Raw genomic sequence first — 17075 nt, 5'->3', positions numbered from 1 at the left:
TTTACGTGCGTGGGACCGAGTCGGCGTACAGTATTGGTTGCGTGCGGGGAGCGAACCTGGACGCTATCTAGACTACAGACTCTAGACTCTGGTCATTCTAGACTAATACACTATGTCCTCATAGGCTAATGAGACATCTCAACCCATTCGTACTCGTATAAAGATTTATCACCCGCTTAGCATAGTGTTCCAGGTCTGATGCTGAGACACCTTGTAACAACTTCTCTAGCCTCCAGCCGCTGCCCAGCTAATTGCAGAACTCACACAGTCCAGAGTCCAAACTTTAGAAATAGCTAGTATACAATCACATAGCCTGGACTCAGTAATACAATACATCTTATGTTTGAGCCAAGGTGCTGTCTGGAGTACACAGTGCAGGCCTAATCCGGAAATCAGTCACTCATTCTAAGTTACCCTGTTCTACTAAGGACAGAGGTGGCGACATACGTCTCCTTGCCCGCTATAGAGCTAATTTCAGAGAAGCGGTGGTCTCCAAAGCTGTACATAAGCAGCGGCTGTTGGATAATCCCCTGGTCGTCAGAAATATATGGTCTACTCTCTCGCAAACAACAGGGTCGGTTGCTAATAAGAATGCCGATAGTGGCGCTGTTGTGGAAGAGTAGAGAAACGAAACCTCTTTCAAAAAAAAAAAAAAATTCTCAACCTCCTATTCAATTAATAGATTCATTCACCGCGAGGCGTACATGTCTATTGCTTTTGGCTCTTAGTCTTGTGTTATGTTCTGCATATAGAAATATAGATATAGATCGGTGAGAATCACGTGAAACTGCCTTGCGTTGTCGATTCTAACCACTTCCTTTATACCATGACTGAATCTTTAACAAGCTTCAACCAACCCAATGTTAAACCATTGTCCAGAAGCGTTGCAATAGTCTAGGTTCATGGGAGAGCAAGCGAAGGACTTGAGGCATTGAAAGGCTTCCTAGAGACAAAATACTCCGGTCTCCCACAAGCACAATATATGGAGGAGCCAACGATGAAGAATATCCCGGCGCAGCTTCACAAGCGCTTGAATGGGACGGGGCTGTTGAGGCCGTACCCGTGGTCTGAGAGTGGTAGTGAAAGTGAGAACGAGGTTGGGAGTGACTTTGGTTCTCGAGCTGAGTCTGGATCTACCGCCAGGGATGCGCACTTTCCGTGATATGGACGACCAGTACCATGGGCAGATTCTGGATATCGACCTGGGGACCTGCTCAGACCCGGGGAAAGGGCCAGAGCCGAGATTGATTCGGCACAGAAGAGCGGGAGCAGCACCATTATTGAGGTCCTGAGCACCTGCGTTGGTCCAGAGTTCTACTGAAAAGCTTGGTCACGAGTAGCGGTATCGATTGAGGAGAATGACCATGTTGAGATTGGAAGGTCTGGAGCCGGACTTTGGGGTGGAGAATAAGGACGAACATGAGCACAAACAAAAGGGAGTATACCGAGTACAGCTACACAACAAAACTACGACGTGGAAGCATCTACCTAAGACGGCCAAGATGAAGGTGATGTCGCCATCTAACAGCACCTGTGACATCGGTTGCGCCAAATATCCCAGCCTTCTTCGACCATATCAGGGTAAAAACGAACCGCAACTCCCGAACGAAATATCCAATACCCTTCCAAACCAGGACAGCGGAAAGTCTCGCATAGCATGGCAGTGCAATCCTCCATGCCCCAAGTCCGGCGTTTGCAAGGGGAACCAGAGCCTGGCATTGTTACGCGGCCTTTTCTTTCTTCCCCAAAGATGCGGGTTCGTGATAAAGGCCGAAGTTGGATTTTTGGCAACTATGATAGGTTTGATTGGATTAAGAAGCGGCAATTTATTCATCATACTAGCAATAAAACCTCACCCTGGACGAGTTTGGCAATGTGTACAGTGTGATGGTGTGACTGCGGGTGTGGTTGTGGTCATATTGCTTCTCTATTCTGTGCTATAGTTAGCCGGGACTCAATAGGATATTAATGTACGAGAGCTCGAGTGCACTTTCCTCGGGAAGATTACTGTGGCCCACAATAGGCGCATAAGCCTGCATATATCTAGAGAATATGCCGGCACAGACTGATGCATTTTCTCATTCCCATAGTAGCGAATTGGCAAGCGGACAATCTGGTACCATGTGGGTTCAGTGTCTTGAATTCCAGACACCAACTACTTTACTGTATGTAAAGCACCTCTCCTGCGCTCTGTATACATGCTCTGCGTGGTCACTGGTTCATGCGATGGCCGTTTCAGACATTCTACTAACAGTTGGACGATCCAGCCAAAGGAGTCATAGGGTCAGACAGCCTGTACTCTTGTGCAGCCAATAACAAGCAGCAAGCACCAAAAACAACAGGAGATCTGATCCGCAGTCAACCGTCACTTGTGAGCGAGTGCGAATACAGACACTTTCCAGCACTATGAATCCATGGCGCCCCTCCAAATCTATATGGACACTGTCATCCCGTCAGAGTCGGACAGACTCAGATCCTATACTAGGGTTGGGTATGAGCAATACCCAAATATTTCACAGAAAAGTTCCAGTTCGCTGACGAGCAGATACAGGAGCCTGATATAGGCAGACAGGCAGGTCCCTTCGAGACAGCTGCATATATCCGATAGTACGTGGACCGTCAAGAGTAAAAGGATCTGCACATAGCATATCTGCAGATACTGCAGACTCAGCACCACAATCCCTACCATTTCACGACACTGAGTCCCGAGGTTTTGAAGTCCCAGCTCGATTAGCGGACTCCAGCCCCCGAGCCACGTTGATAGCCGGAGGTGCCGGAATCGGATGCTATGAATATTCTAATTGCGTCTGCAGACAGGCAGCTGCCACGCCAACCCATGCTGTAGTCGCGGACTAGTGGCATGGTTCGTTACACAGCAGGCAGACAGAATTGACGATAATAATAATACCAGGCGTTAATGGAGAAGCCTGTGCGACAATGGGCGGAAACACTTGCTCTTGTTAACAGCAGCAGGGATGGGCCGTTTTCGAGTACGAAGGAAAGCAGATGATCAACCTCGTCGGCAGAGGGCAGCGGTTCATTCTCTAAAATGTCCGCTAGCCCGTGGCTGAAGCTGTCACGTCTGCACTAATGCACGACATTCGCGTAATTAAATCGTCCGCGACAGGGGTGTTGACCGACGAACTCTCTAGGTCTCAGTACTTAGTTGGGGGCAGAAAGACTAGAGGATTTTCTGTATACATGCCTGACCAGCCATGTTACTGGGAACACAGCACGTGCTGCAATTCCCTACAGCCAAGGCAAGTCTTAGCCCATAGGTTACGTGAGGGTATCACCTAGCAGCCCTAAAGCAATATCAGCATCAATCCTCTTCAATCCTCCATCAACCCTCTTCCCGCTATCTTGTCCGCTACCTTGTTCTCAACTCGGTAAGCCTTGCGCCAGGTCATCTCGCAAGAGCCGAACTGGCCAATCCTAGCCTGAGTTCAGAGCAACCAAGTGAGCACCCTAACTTTTCAGCTCCCGTAGTCGTTCGCTAGTCGCGTGGACCGCAAAGATCAGCGCCAGCAAATAGTTATTGGACCAAAAATCTACGCTACCGAATCGTTAATACTAGCCTTGGCCGTGTTCTGTCCTGACAGTGGCCGAGAGAGGACACGAAGCCTCGAATCAAATGACTAAAGATATGCCTGAATTTTTGCTTTACCCCAAATTCTGGAGTCGTGAGAGGTTCTGGCGGGTGGGCTGAATGCGTTCCTCGTAAGATTCGAAATACGAGGCACTTAGCACGCTTCGTAGTCTGCCTGCCTGTCTGCCAGACCTAGAGATTCGACGGTGATAGTGACCATGATCAAACTAGACACTGACGCCATAAGGGGTTCGGTTGCCGTTGAATTTTGGTATGCTGGGTCGATTTCGATGATCGATCGGGACTCTCCTAAATTTGCCACCCTCGTGGCATTGAAGGAAGAAGAATCCTTGGTTCTGGAAGACAAAAAATTGTAGTCTCCCATGGTACAGCATTTACTAGTGCAGACATAGTTTACCGCTAAAAAGAAAATTAGAGATGCGGTGTAACAAGCTTGAAGATCCTCACGTGCCCGGTCTACATCGTCCAATTTTCGGGCGAGCGAACCGAGCTTCTCCGGTTCATAGAGTGTGGCGCAAAACTGTCGCTCGTTCAGAACAGTAGTCCAATATTATTGTTTAGTAGTCGAGGAATACGCGCTCAAAAACCCCAAACTTCCAACACGTCAGCTGCTGGAAGTAGGAGGCTATGGATGCTTTGACCTATCGATCTCGGACTCACTGGTACTTTGCCAAGGTTAGAGGTGAAAGAAATGACAGGTTGACAGATAAATCTCATTGGTGGTGCCTTTGTGACTGAGCCCGAGTAAACTCAATCTCAGCCTTGTCTTTCAGACTCACCTAGACGCCAAACAGGGATGAGACCTGAGACTGAGGCGCTCGCATTTGCGAGATACGGTTAGATCAAACGGGAAAAGTCGCTGCCAGGAGCCTGCTGGATTTTGTCAGCGAAGACCGCGGCAAGACACGGGATCGTTCTAGCGGTCTTCCAGAATCCTTCTAGAGTCTTCTAAATTCTTGGTCTGTAAGGGGCTCATCCCTTGAGTCAGTGAGCTGGATCAGGGACAGCGATCATCGACAGCGATCATCACAGGGCAGATGATATTATATTAATTCATTTCTGAAACCATGGAATCAGAGGGGGCTTTTATGATCTCATATTCTTCGACACTGATTTGCTGTTGGCCAGGTAGTGAGGGAAATAGGGGTAGACGCCCCGTTAATAAAGAGTCGGAAATGCAGGATGAAACACGAAACTGGACAGAGATCATGTCAACTTGACACACATGTCAACTACCACCTGTGCTGTGTCATATTTTTAAGGCGGAGATTTTGGACACGGGTAAAGTTGATATGACACCTCTTGGGCTTCGCCTCACCGTCAAAAGCTTCTAGCGTCAAAGAACATTCTACGGAGTAGCCGTTTAGGGTAAGATTAAACGGTCTGAGTCCGGAGTTATCGTAACACCCCGTATCTTGAAGCCCAGCAGCTCCACCAGGGCGGGTGAGCGGTGGGTGAGTGGTGAATGGCGGTGGCAAATATTCAGTATCCGCTTTGAATCCTTCAAAGTTTGCCACGATTTTCGGGTTCGGTCTGATCATACGGTCCGTCACCATGTGGTAAGAGGAGATTTCTCGGCAATTTGGGTGTCTCGATGATCCTGAAACTTTTTTTCTGGTATCGGGGGGGATGCCGGGGAGGTGGCTGCACGCGTGTCATTGGTACCCAGTAGTTGCACATTTTCCAAAAATTTCAGAGCGGTTGACGCCATGGAGTCAATTAAACAACTCTACAAAGGTCCTTCTCTGATATACTGCTTTTTTTTGTGGTGTTTCAGACCTCCACCGCTGTTGTAAAGTAGTCCAAGGACCCAAAATGCCATATCTTGAGGCTAGCGTAATTTTAAGTTTGATGCTCTACGGATTATCCTGTCTGCTCTCACATTCTGTGCCTTAGCATCTTGCTCATAGTCTTAGGGCGTCCAGTAGGCGAAAGCGAAGGCAAACTTACCGGGGACAAACCATGGAGCATAAAGTTTGGCCAGCCACCTTAATGCCACGTGGGTTGACGCGACTAACGATATTGCTTGTCCGCTTCCATGACCCACAGAGGGCCATTATAGGCCGCTCCATATGTTTCAGGGGCCGGGGACAACCGCGGGTTGGAAGTAGTGGGCCCATGGAGCGCTGCTGAAGTCAGCGAGGGCTTTACAAGACCTATCGACAGAATACCAACTCTCGCCTATGTTCAGCCGCCTGTAAGTAAGAGAGTATTAAGGAGCGTCCTATAAGCACAAAAGCTCAGAAAGAAAGTAACGAACGGGCAGAGCTTATCACTGGACTTGAGAGCTCGGACCCCGTTACTGGGCCCGCTTATGCGCCTGGCTGAATTAGGAAACTTCCTCCCCGGGCTGGAGCTTGGGGTAAAAGTGAACTATTGGAGTCTATTCTCGAGGCAAACAAACCACCTGGCAGCCACAAAGTGTGACCAAAACCTTGCTGCATTCTACGAGGCTTTGTGTAAGTTCCAAACGTCACAAACATTTCACAGTCATTACCATAGACAGAGCGAAACTCCAGAGTGGATAGCAGCGGGAATTGCCGAATACTTTGTTAAAGCCGGAACATATCACTTCGTCCTAGTCTCCCGTGAGCTTGTTTCAAGAATCGTAGTCCCATCCGCTATTTCGGTAGTTGAAGTATGTGAGCTCGGCATTTGCGACGAGGCTCGCATTCGAACCGGAGCAATATCTCGTCACACTTGAGATTGAGTGGACTGGTTCAATCCTTGGTTGCTTCTCACCATAGAAGGAGCTGACGCAGGCGATTTTTTTCTTTCTTTTTTCGGTTTCTTTTTCTTGTGCTTTCTTATTCCCCCCTTTGAGCCAACGCATGCTGTGTCCATAAACGTGGGGATGTGGAGAAAGGACGGCACTTGTCGTTTCGCGTAAGCTAAGGGGATATGTCCTAATCAACGTATCTACTAGCCTCAGCCGTGATTCTGACAGCATAAGATACTCGCAGAGTCGTCATAACACGGCAGAAACTTGACTTGACTTGATATGAAGCTGGGAGTCTCGAACAACCCTTCGGCGCTTGCTATCAAAGTTCAGGGAGGCCACGGTAATACAGGACAGAAACCCTTGTACATATTTCGGTGCAAGTGCGCGGTGATCAGTGATCGGCATGCTTTGAGTTTCTGCTTACTACTGGCGTGTTGTGACTGCGAATGATTGGGGTTCGGACCAGGCTAGCCTCGACTCGTCAAACAAAACCACAAGCACGAACAGTCTTGCACAGAAATGATATGTCTGCAGCAGTGCCTGATTGGGTCCAAAAGCTTACGCATCCAGCAAACAGGAAGCAAACAAGCCTGCTGCTTGTGTTCCAACTTCCCTCGAGGAAAATACAGGCCACTATTCCGAGGTCGTTTTGTACTAGTTCAAATGCTCCGAGGCAAGTGGACCAGAAGGGCCGCTGGTCGTGGGTCGATGCTCACCGCTCCCTGATTGCGTCTCCAGGTGGGCACCAGAGTAGGTTCGAAATGCCGACGAAGGATTCAAGAAGATGCAATCACTAAAATTGGTTTATTATTAGCCATGACTCGCGTATTTGTCATCACCAGCTTGTTTGCATGGCTTTCCTAAGCTGAACCTTAATTGATGAATTGAATCTCCGATCAACCTTTGAGCCTCAGCTTCCAGGGAGTCCACGGAGAGCGCCGAGGACTATTGGGGATGCGCAGGGTCTTTAGCGAGGATAATGATATCCTGTACCCCGTCTATATGCTCATGTGTTCCATCCGCTCCTCTTGTTTTGGCTGCCAGGACCGAGAACGGTCGAGGTACTCCGAAGGCCGTATTGCGCGGAGCATTTGCGGTGAAGTGATACGTCCAAACCAGAATTGCGGCGATAACATTGATCCGTATTAGAGAAATCGAGTCTCCTCCACCAGAGATTTCTGACTTGTCGCGGCCTGCGCGGCTCTCGTAATCTTTGCGTGACGGCTAGGGATACTTGTATACCTTGCTGCGGGGAACAACACCATAACGATAGGGCGTGCGAGCCCGAGCTATTACCGAGAGGAAATCTCCAAGAATAGTTAGTTCCCACTGTCATCGTAAGAGTCCTGGGGCAATGACACTTACTCTTACGACATCTCTGTAATCACAAGGTAAGATTGAGATAAAGGACGGTCCGTAGGGAGACTCTGTGCCAATGACAAGGACGGAAAACACGAGATACCGCTCCAACGATGATTTCAAAACGGCGGACTCGAAGCCAAGGCGCCCGAATGACGGCCGCTTCTCTCCACGAGTCCACGTGTGTCCACGTGGATCCGCATGGATCTCGCTAGTTAACAATAAGGAAGGTGAAAATCATGAATTATCCAACTTCCAAGGAGCTCGATCCCTGAAGCCGCTCAGCCACGCTAGAATCCACTAGGTGGATTAGCGGAGGTGTGGCCCGAACTATGAACATTATTGAGTGTATTGTAATGCAGACCTGGTTTTGGGGATTGTTTGCTACCGCCAAAACTAGGAGTCCACGGAAGAAACACGAGGAGGGAGGAATGCGAGATTCGAGCCTGTGCAAGCCCAAGGTATCTGAGCGGAAGCCTTCTAGGTCTTCTCTTGGCACGCGAGGGCAGATTCCCAGAGTTGAGATCTGCATTAAGTGCGTAATTCACGTGACACGCGTCTTCGGTAGCACCATCCGCCAGGGTTCCCAAGCCGCAGCGTGGAATTCCACGTGGGCAGGAAGGCGGCTACGGTCGGAGCAAGGGAAATAACGTCGTACGTATAAGTACAACACCACCAACAGATCCATCTGGCACAGTCCATCCAAGTAGCCTTCCAGTAATCATAGGCGCACATCGCAAGAAAATTGAAAGACGGACCGTCGCAAATCCTGCTTGAAGCGCTGTTTGGTCTGGACTCGGGAATGGGACTACTAGTCCACTAATCCACAACCGGAAAGCAGCCGCTCTCACATCTCGATGATTGGTTGAATGGTGTATGGGTCAGCGGCCCAGAAGGATCTTACTTAAAATGGAAGGTGCGTAGAGAAGCTGGCGGTTGTGGTGGCCACGCTGCTGACGCAGGTCCAAAGCTGCTTTTCTCAGTACAAGAAATCATGGACAATTTAAATAAGGAGGCCCTCTGTCAGAGATAATTAATTGTAAGGCAAGATCGAAGCCATCCAGAAGGTGATGGAAGTGGGCTGAGTGGCTGTTTCCGGTAACAATCAGGAACGGGAACAGTTTCTCCCGTTAGTCGCCCCCGATAATGTAATTTACCGTATTTGTCCGTCTAGCATAGCACCATACCCATAGGGTTTTTCAGTTCCCTCTTTCTCTGAGAACAAAGGTGAATCTTTCAATTTCACCAATAAGGTGAAAAGACCATGGAATACGATTTACAGTCTCTAATAAAGGATTCCTGGTAACCTTGATCGCATTGTTCAGCAGAGCAAAAAGACATGCGCCGATAAAGTTGCAACAGCAACACCCTTGCAGCAGGGCCAGGTTCCTTGATCGCGCCAGAGGCCGATCCATCCACATCTGCCTAAGTGCTCTTGGCCCACGTTGTGCTGGTGCATGAAACCGTCCGCGTGCCCGGTGGGTCGGGAATGACAGGCCGAATTCTTCACCTCTGCTAGGTGAGCCTGACCCCTGGCCCTGGAAGTGAAGAGGATAAATATTATCTCAAATATGGGCTGATGGGATGTAAGGATGTTAATATTATTACTCACAGTTACTCCGTACTGCTGTCAGCATACTTCTCCTCTCCCTCTCCCTCTCTCTGTACAGAATAGAAGACCGAATTCCCAAGATCCAGAGCCAGAGCCTGGGCTGAGAACCAGAGCCAGACCCCGCAGTCGATGAAGAGTGAACTGTGAAGAGTCTGAAGACTGAAGGTTTCATTTCCCTACCTATCCACCTCCACCCTCCCTTCCCTTCCCTTCTCCCTTTGATCCTCTCCCTTCCCACCCCCTCCCCTCCTCCGATTTTCTGCCCTTTTTTTTTCGTCCCCTCTGGTTTAGTCTGATTTTCGTCATCCCGTACTGTATTTTATTTTAATTTTTTCTCATTTTACTTAGTCTGCCCTAGCCTCCCACTCCCACTCCGACCTGCACTCTTCAATGCCAACTTCCATATCTACCGCTCCCCTCAGCCAAGGATCCCCTCCCTCTTCTCTCATTGATTATCAGCCTCAGTCCGTCCCTTCTTCTTCTTCCCCTCCTCCTTCTACAGCTGCTGCTGCTGCTGCTGCGGTTGTCGTCGCTGTTCCTTCGTCTTCCTCCCCGGTCGACCTTGGCCTCCCGTCTTTCACCTCCACCTCGTCCCTTATCACGTCCGACGTCCCCGCCACCACAACCACACCCAGTTTTACTGGTTCGGTTATCGGCTCCATTTCACGTCGGAATCGACGCTCTTTTGCTGCTCTCGCTCGAGAAAAGACTTCTAGCGCTCTCGCAAATCTCTCGTCAATCGGCTCGACCACGAATTCCTCCCTCCGGCAGTCCGCCTCATCCGGGAGTCTACAGAAGCATTCGCGCAAGGCTTCGCAACTGAGTGTGGGCGAAATCTCAGGCTTTGTTCCACTCTCCCCGCCATTGTCCGACGGTAGCGGCAGCAGCGAGCAATCGAGCTCTGCCCCGTTCGAACCTTTATCAGCGGTCACTGAGCAGCCCAACCCTGCCGCAGAACGGCGCCGCCAGACCATCCAGCTTGTACCGCCCATCTCTGAGAACATACCTGTTTCTCCCGCCAAAATGCATCAAACCTCGTCAAGGCTGTTGCGCATGACGGAGGATGATCGTCCTTTCACCAAGGTAATAATGCGACTTGCATTTTTAAACGAAGCGCTTGTGTTGGGAACATTAACTGACAATCGTGCCCTTCCGTAGGATTTCATGGATCTTTTCTCTACTCTTATGGTCAGCTTGAAACTGGATTCGCATCGCGTTCGCTTTACGAAATATGACCACACTTTCACATCGGAGGAAGCCATTAACAATCTGGGCTCCCTCAAATTCTCTCAATCGAACCGGATGCCAGACCCGAAAGACCCCTCCCGCATTGTAACCACTACTACAACAACTACCTTCTCAATGGCGAAAGAAATGGCTCGATCGGTATGTCAGCGGTTTGTGGATGCTCGCTTCATTGAGTCTGTGGATGGGAAATACTCGCACACGTTTCCGCTGAAGGGCGCTTTATATCAACTTACTCCGAAAGGTATCAACATTTTGCAGAGGTTCTGTCAGAGAAACGGCATCACTGCGCGCCATGTTATTGACGTCCTGGAGTCGCCCCGCAACACTATGCAACTCGTCAACTTGGAGCGCGATACCGAAACCGACAAGCTCTCCCACGACCGAGCGACGATCGAAGTCATCTTCCGTCGATTCGCAGGGCAGGACGGCCCTAATGTGAAGAGCAGTGTCTCGAGCTCGGATTCAGATTCCCTCAGCGACTACTCAAATGGTCTGGTTGGAGTAAAGATGGCTCGGGAGCGCAAAGTCGGCGACAAAATTTGCGCCAATACTTTCACTGGGAAGGCTGCGGTTGACTGGCTGATGGACTGTTCGACAACCATTGAGCCCCGGGAGACGGTTCTGATCGCGGAACTTTTTGTTAAGTATGGATTGATCACCGTACTTCAGGAGGACCGGTCAATGCCGCAGGTCGAGAACTCACTAGTTGCTTTCCAACCCTCGAAGAACGCGATCTACGCCATCACTGAGCGTGGCCAGCGGGTTTGCGGATGGCTCGCTCGCGACAAGCCTCGCGACACGACGACCTATGACAGCCGTGGCATCCCACGGGATTCGAATAACGCACGCTTGAACCATATCTTGCAAGACCCTGCCCTACGCCTACTATTCCGAGAATTTCTCCGTTTCTCACTCTGCGAAGAAAACCTGTCATTCTACATTGACGTCTCCGAGTTCACCACCCAGTATCATAAATTCGACAAGGTGGGCCACTTCAAGAAGCCCGACGCTGTACGGGAAACGCTTGCGGCAGCATATGGTAAGTCATACTTCCCAAACGAAACTATTTGGACCTGAACAATCAGTCTAATTTGACAAGGCCTTTACAATGCGTTCCTAGCACCCGGGTCTCCCTGCGAGCTCAACATTGACCACGCGCTCCGTAACAGTCTGGCCAGTCGCATGACGAAAGCTGTTGGCGACGACGACTCAATGCTCAAGAGTCTCCAAGAAGTAGTCCAGCTGTTTGAGATGGCACAAACATCGGTATTCAAGCTTATGTCAAGCGTTCGTGGCACCGATACATGATATTACTGTTCGATAACTAATTTCTACCAGGATTCTGTTCCCAAATTCCTGCGGGATCCGAAATACTCCGCAATCCTCCAGGAGCACGACGTTGATGACCTGATCGGTGGTGGAAGATCTTACTCGCCTACGCCTGGAAACGTCCCGGAACGATCGATGAGTCGCTCACAACGTTCATGACAGTAATTATCTACACGCGTGATGGCTACGCCCATCGTACCCTATCGGTCGATATTACTTTCTAGGCACGATTTTGTTCCACGCGATACGTTTTAATATCTTCATTCCACGTCTGTGATATGAACGCCCTCCGCATTGTTTCCTATATATAATCCACCCTCGAGACACGACACCTATTTCCCCCGACGAGCTTCCTGCAAGCCATCACGAGATATGAAAGACATTATGATCCACGGATCATGTTGATAGAGACGCCTGGGCAGAAATTTTGCTGATGTTTTCTGTCGCCTTTTCTTTTATCCATTCGCACGGATTCCACTGGGATAGAAATGCGGAAAGCCCAAAACATAATTGTTGAGCAGCATTAGAGTGGCGTTTCTTCCTGCTTCATTTACTCTTTTTCATCTCATTTGTCGCACTATTCTCCCATGTATGCACGAAGCTAAGACCTCAATTTCCTTACTTCATTTTCCTTTTATTTCATCTATTCACTTCGGGACATCAAGTCGACATGTAGGTGCCCTCGTCTTATGTTCTCTCTGCACGAGCATCTAGCGTCTTCCAAGCAATCTGCACGCATCTATCTGGTTTCGCATTTCAGGGTTCAGCGCTGTCTGGCTATCTGTTCTATGCAGCTACGGCGATTCGATTCTCGTTTGCCTTATCTTCTCTTCTTGACCGAGGTTCCCTGCTGTTCTTGTATACATATGATATGATTCACATACCTACCATCCAGAAATTTAGTAAAAGCATTCAGAAACCAAATATGGCTCTCGCCTTTGTGTTTTTAGTTCCATTGGATTTGTCATAAGTCACCTATATGGAAAGCTCCGTTCTTAAGTATTCCGCACTGCTACCCTTCCATCGAGGGGTTGATCTTCACCCAATAACCGGTTATTTGTCTTGATTAGGTATACCGGAGGCTGGAGCGAGGGATGAGGACAGGAAAAATGTGTGCCAAATAATGTTCGTCTCATTCAAGTGACTGACACGAAATAATCCAGTGATTTCTATTCCTTGCCCAGTCGTCACTATCGCCTGAACGAAAGCTACATGAACAAAATATGGTGAGCAGTCAAGTTAGGTAGTGAGTAGTAGTGGTAAAACTGCATATAAAAAAAGGGTTAGTAGGTAATAGCATGAACGCCGTTGACCGCAAAACGCCACATGTGATACAATGGAGCAAAGGAAGGTCGATTTACTGCCCCAGCCATTTACTTGGATCCCCATCCGCGCAGCTTCATGCCTTCCTCAATAGCCGTCCAGATTCCCTCCACGACTTCCCGATCCCGCCAGCGCCCTGACCCGTTAACACCGCCTTTCTCATCCCAGCGCTCAACAAAGAAGCTGCGGACGCCACGACCCCAACCGCGTACTTCACGGGGAATATCCTCGCCACGCCAACCGACGTAAATACCGGGAGCATGTTTGAAGAGTTCCGGTGGTGATGACCACTTGTATGACTTAAACTGCCAGGTTTGACCAGTGGTGAAGACGGCGACGAGGCGCTGCCAGTAGTCCGGTTTGAAGTTCGCAGTGCTGTCGACGAGGATGAAGCGTGTGGGTTTGCGGGCGTGGTGGCCTTGAGAGCCAAGGGCGCGGGAGGACGAAGAAGGGTCGGAGATACCGAGGGGTCGGTGGATGTAAAGGATGTTGCTGGCCGCACTATTGGGCATAGCCAGAGTAGGGTGGTCCGGGGGCACGAAGACACCGTCGCCGAGAAATGAGCGGACATTGGACATGCGGATGAGAGAGGAGGCGGAGGGGGAGAGGAGGATGATGGGGTCCTGGGTTTTGGAGGTGCCCTTACGGGGCTGGGAGAGACCGGCTGAGGGTGCTGGAATCATTGAGTGTGGTTTTGTGCCCGGTTTTGTGCCTGGCGGGTACTGGCCTGCTCTTGATCGGTTTCGGCCGAGGAAGGTTTCGGCGACTTTGCGGACATGCGAGAAGTCCTGATATAGGAATTAGGAAATAATGCCATCGATTTAGCAATTCTTCTTACCGTCTGTTTAATGCCGCGTAGAACACTGTTGCGGTCTCCCATTTTCCGTTCCCCATTGTAGATCTCCTGAAGTCTGGGATCAATGACCTTTCCAGCCCTTCCTCCTGCAGCCCCCGCAGCAGGAGCAGCACTGGGCCCAGTAGATGCACCAGCCGCACCGGTGCCAGCACTAGCAGATGTCTGGGCTTGAGTCGCCGATGAGGGAACGCCCCCAGCGCCCTCAAGCGGCTTGATATATTCACTATCATCCGAAGCACCCTCTAACCACGTGATAAGGTCCAATCGCTCGACGAACGTCAGATTTTGCGCCTGTTCTTCTGGGGCTCCATCGGCGCGCTCCTTCTTCTTTAGCGCCTCGTTCAGCTCCTGTACTGAAGCGATATACTCCGGAATCGCAACATCCTTCTTCTGGTACGCGAAGAAGATACTGCGGAGATCCACGGGAGAGTCGGAGGAGCTGGAGTTGAATCGGGTCGGCGAATTGAGCGCGAGTGATTGCGGTAAGGGATGCTGGAAATAAAGATGTGTGGCCTTGGCCAGGTCATCTGTTGCGTTCTCCGTCGAGAGTTCGGAAGATGTCGTCGCGGTAGGCAAGCTGCCAGCCGCAATGGCGCGGCGCAGCGCCAGAAGGGGGTCCTGGAGCGAGGGGTCGGTAGCCATAATTTGTCGCGGTTTGTTAGCACTCCGGATGGCCCTCAAATGATCCCGTGCGGCAGCGGTTCGAGGTGGAGGGAACCGGAGATGGGTGGTGACACTTAACTCGACGAGGAGCTCCATTTCGACAGGGTATTGGGTCACGTGATTTACCAGCATAACCTCAGCAGCTTGCCTTTGCTTCACCTTCATTTCAACAACACTTTTCGTCCTTGCTGGAAATTGTTCCTATGCGAAAACATCCAGGACAAGTATTTTCGCATTTTTTGCTACAGCTAACTAATCAAACTCTCAGATAGGGCGAAGTCCTGTAGCTAGCTCGGACCCTCCTCCATTCCATGTCAAGGGAGCTAAACAATGACCTGTGACAGCAGAATGTCTGAGGATAGCCAGCAGCCTATGTTTCTACCAGAGCGCTTCAGTTTCCTTGCTTAAATTAAGCAAAGGCTGGAGGCTTTTGCCTCTCCTTCCAAGCAGGGATCTCTGAGATGAAACGAAGCGACTACGCCTGGACGACACCAAGTCGTGGCTCATTGACGTCTATGAGTATAGCTCATGTGCGTCTTCAGCAAGGATGCTGGGACGATTCTATGGTGTGCTTTGAAATGATGTCCCGGATCATACCAGAGCTCGTGCCGCTTCCATATCAATTTCTATGAGTCGATGCGTTTCATCTTATATGGTCCCAGATGTGCCAAGATACAATTATCCATCCAGTAGATAGCTCGGCTGGATTAATCCGTATTCTTGTCGGAGTTTGCTTGATGATGAGGTATCCGTGAAGAATAGACGAAGTTCTGGGGCCTCAAGGAGGGGGTTGTATGCGAAGTAAAAATTACCGCTGTCGACAGGGCCAGAGAACGGTATTTCCTCAACGATCTCAACCAATCTACCAGTGCCAGTGGAAACTCTACCAGTGGAAATTGTTACAAGCCATGTCTCGCTTTCTCCTCGTGAGCCTGTGAGCCTGCCATGCATTCGGTCACGGTCACATCTCCAATATCATCGTCAACGGCGTCTCCTATCAAGGTTGGGATATTAGCGTCTTCCCATACCTAGGGGACAACATCCCCCTAGTCGCTGCCTAGGGAACTCCAAATACTGGCGGGGGATACCCTACAGACGGCTACAGCTCACCCGACATAATTTGCCATCTCGACGCCACCAACGGCGAGGGCTCAATCCCAGTGATCGCCGGCGACACAAACCAACTTCAGTGGGCAGTTTGGCCTGATACACACCATGGGCCAGTGCTCGATTATCTCGCAATCTGCGGCACCAGCTGCCAGACTGTCGACAAGACAACGTTTAGGATTTCCGAGGTTGGACTCATCGACGACTCGTCTGTTCCTGGATACTGGGCCACGGAGGAGCTCATCGATAATAATAGCGCGTGGCTGGTGAAGATCCCTGAAAATATTGCACCGGGAAACTATGTTCTTCGTCATGAAATTATCGCGCTTCGCAGCGCGCATACTGAAGGCGGAGCTCAAAATTATATGCAGTGCATTAACTTGCAGATCTCTGGGAGTGGGTCAGCTCAGCCAGAAGGTTTTCTAGGGACCAAGCTGTACACTTCTTCTGACCCTGGTTCTTGGTGGATATTTACAACCCTTTGACTTATACTATCCCTGGACCGAGTTCGATCGTGGGCACGAGTGCAGTTGCGCAATTTACTTCTGCTATTATTGCGTCTGGCACTGCAATTTTCCCAGGTGCTACTTCGGTATAGTCAAATATTTCCTACAATTTGTTCTGGCAAGGCCTTTTCGAGTTGTCTTTCACTCATGTTCATACTTTCTCACTTTTTGAGATGCTAGGCAGTCAGAAATTCGAGATACGTAGTCATGGTCTGCACCAATTAGGCTGTCTCCATTTGTTTCAAAATCGCAAAGTGTATCGAATTCTACTTTTCTCCATACGCCTTTTAGGAACCTCACAATCTGCCGTAAATCATTTAGCGTCCCAGCGCCTAATAAACCCCTTACCCCGGGTTCCGAACGCAAGAGCAGCCGTCCCAACCTCGGCACAGCTAGACGATATGCGACGCTGTCAGGCTTCCCCACCAACCACGAAGTGATTTAGTTAAGCATTGTCATCTTTTGCAATAATCATCTCCGTCTGAACAAAAGGATTCAAGTTGAACTGGAACCTATAGAAGAAGCAAGAATGTCGTCCGAAAATCCAACCCCAAGCGGCACCCTCAAGCTTCCATCAAGACCTCTAACGGACTTCGAGCAACACGTCTACAAAATCGCCCGGCACTTGTCCAGGACATCAGATGGAGAAGATGTATCTCCCCCCCCCCCCCCACCAACTTGACAGAACTAATTAGATAAGTATCTTTAAATTAAATGTTTGGGAACGTAAACTAACCATG

The 17075-nt window shown here is 49.9% G+C and overlaps 3 protein-coding genes across 3 annotated transcripts, besides 1 other annotated feature; 1 reads left to right on the top strand and 2 right to left on the bottom strand.

The window, feature by feature from the left end:
• Window positions 1–17075: part of a sequence feature (contig 1.100 1..337251(-1)) that runs on past the window's edge.
• On the bottom strand, window positions 5384–5667 carry ANIA_11493 (uncharacterized protein; the record flags this gene model as incomplete). Its single annotated transcript, XM_050612560.1, has 2 exons — window positions 5384–5441; window positions 5561–5667. 2 exons carry the CDS (start codon window positions 5665–5667, stop codon window positions 5384–5386), a joined length of 165 nt encoding a protein of 54 aa, XP_050467058.1.
• Window positions 9522–12800, top strand: flbA (developmental regulator FlbA). The gene is made up of 4 exons (XM_658405.2): window positions 9522–10386; window positions 10462–11590; window positions 11651–11838; window positions 11890–12800. The coding sequence occupies exons 1-4, from the start codon at window positions 9694–9696 to the stop codon at window positions 12037–12039; spliced, it is 2160 nt and encodes a 719-aa protein (XP_663497.1). The 5' UTR covers window positions 9522–9693; the 3' UTR covers window positions 12040–12800.
• Window positions 13207–14818, bottom strand: ANIA_05894 (CDC73 C-terminal domain-containing protein; the record flags this gene model as incomplete). Its single annotated transcript, XM_658406.2, has 2 exons — window positions 13207–13991; window positions 14042–14818. 2 exons carry the CDS (start codon window positions 14816–14818, stop codon window positions 13254–13256), a joined length of 1515 nt encoding a protein of 504 aa, XP_663498.1. The 3' UTR covers window positions 13207–13253.

The sequence above is a fragment of the Aspergillus nidulans genome, chromosome I, assembly GCF_000011425.1.
Source record: "Aspergillus nidulans FGSC A4 chromosome I".
NCBI lineage: Eukaryota > Fungi > Ascomycota > Eurotiomycetes > Eurotiales > Aspergillaceae > Aspergillus > Aspergillus nidulans.
Note: the sequence above shows the minus strand (reverse complement) of the source record. Positions and strands in the feature narration are given on the sequence as shown.

Coding starts and splice junctions, on each gene's coding strand:
- flbA (XM_658405.2), top strand. CDS start 9,694: ATGCCAACTTCCATATCTACCGCTCCCCTCAGCCAAGGATCCCCTCCC. Junction 11,591..11,650: donor AACGCTTGCGGCAGCATATG/GTAAGTCATACT, acceptor TAATTTGACAAG/GCCTTTACAATGCGTTCCTA. Junction 11,839..11,889: donor TATTCAAGCTTATGTCAAGC/GTTCGTGGCACC, acceptor AATTTCTACCAG/GATTCTGTTCCCAAATTCCT.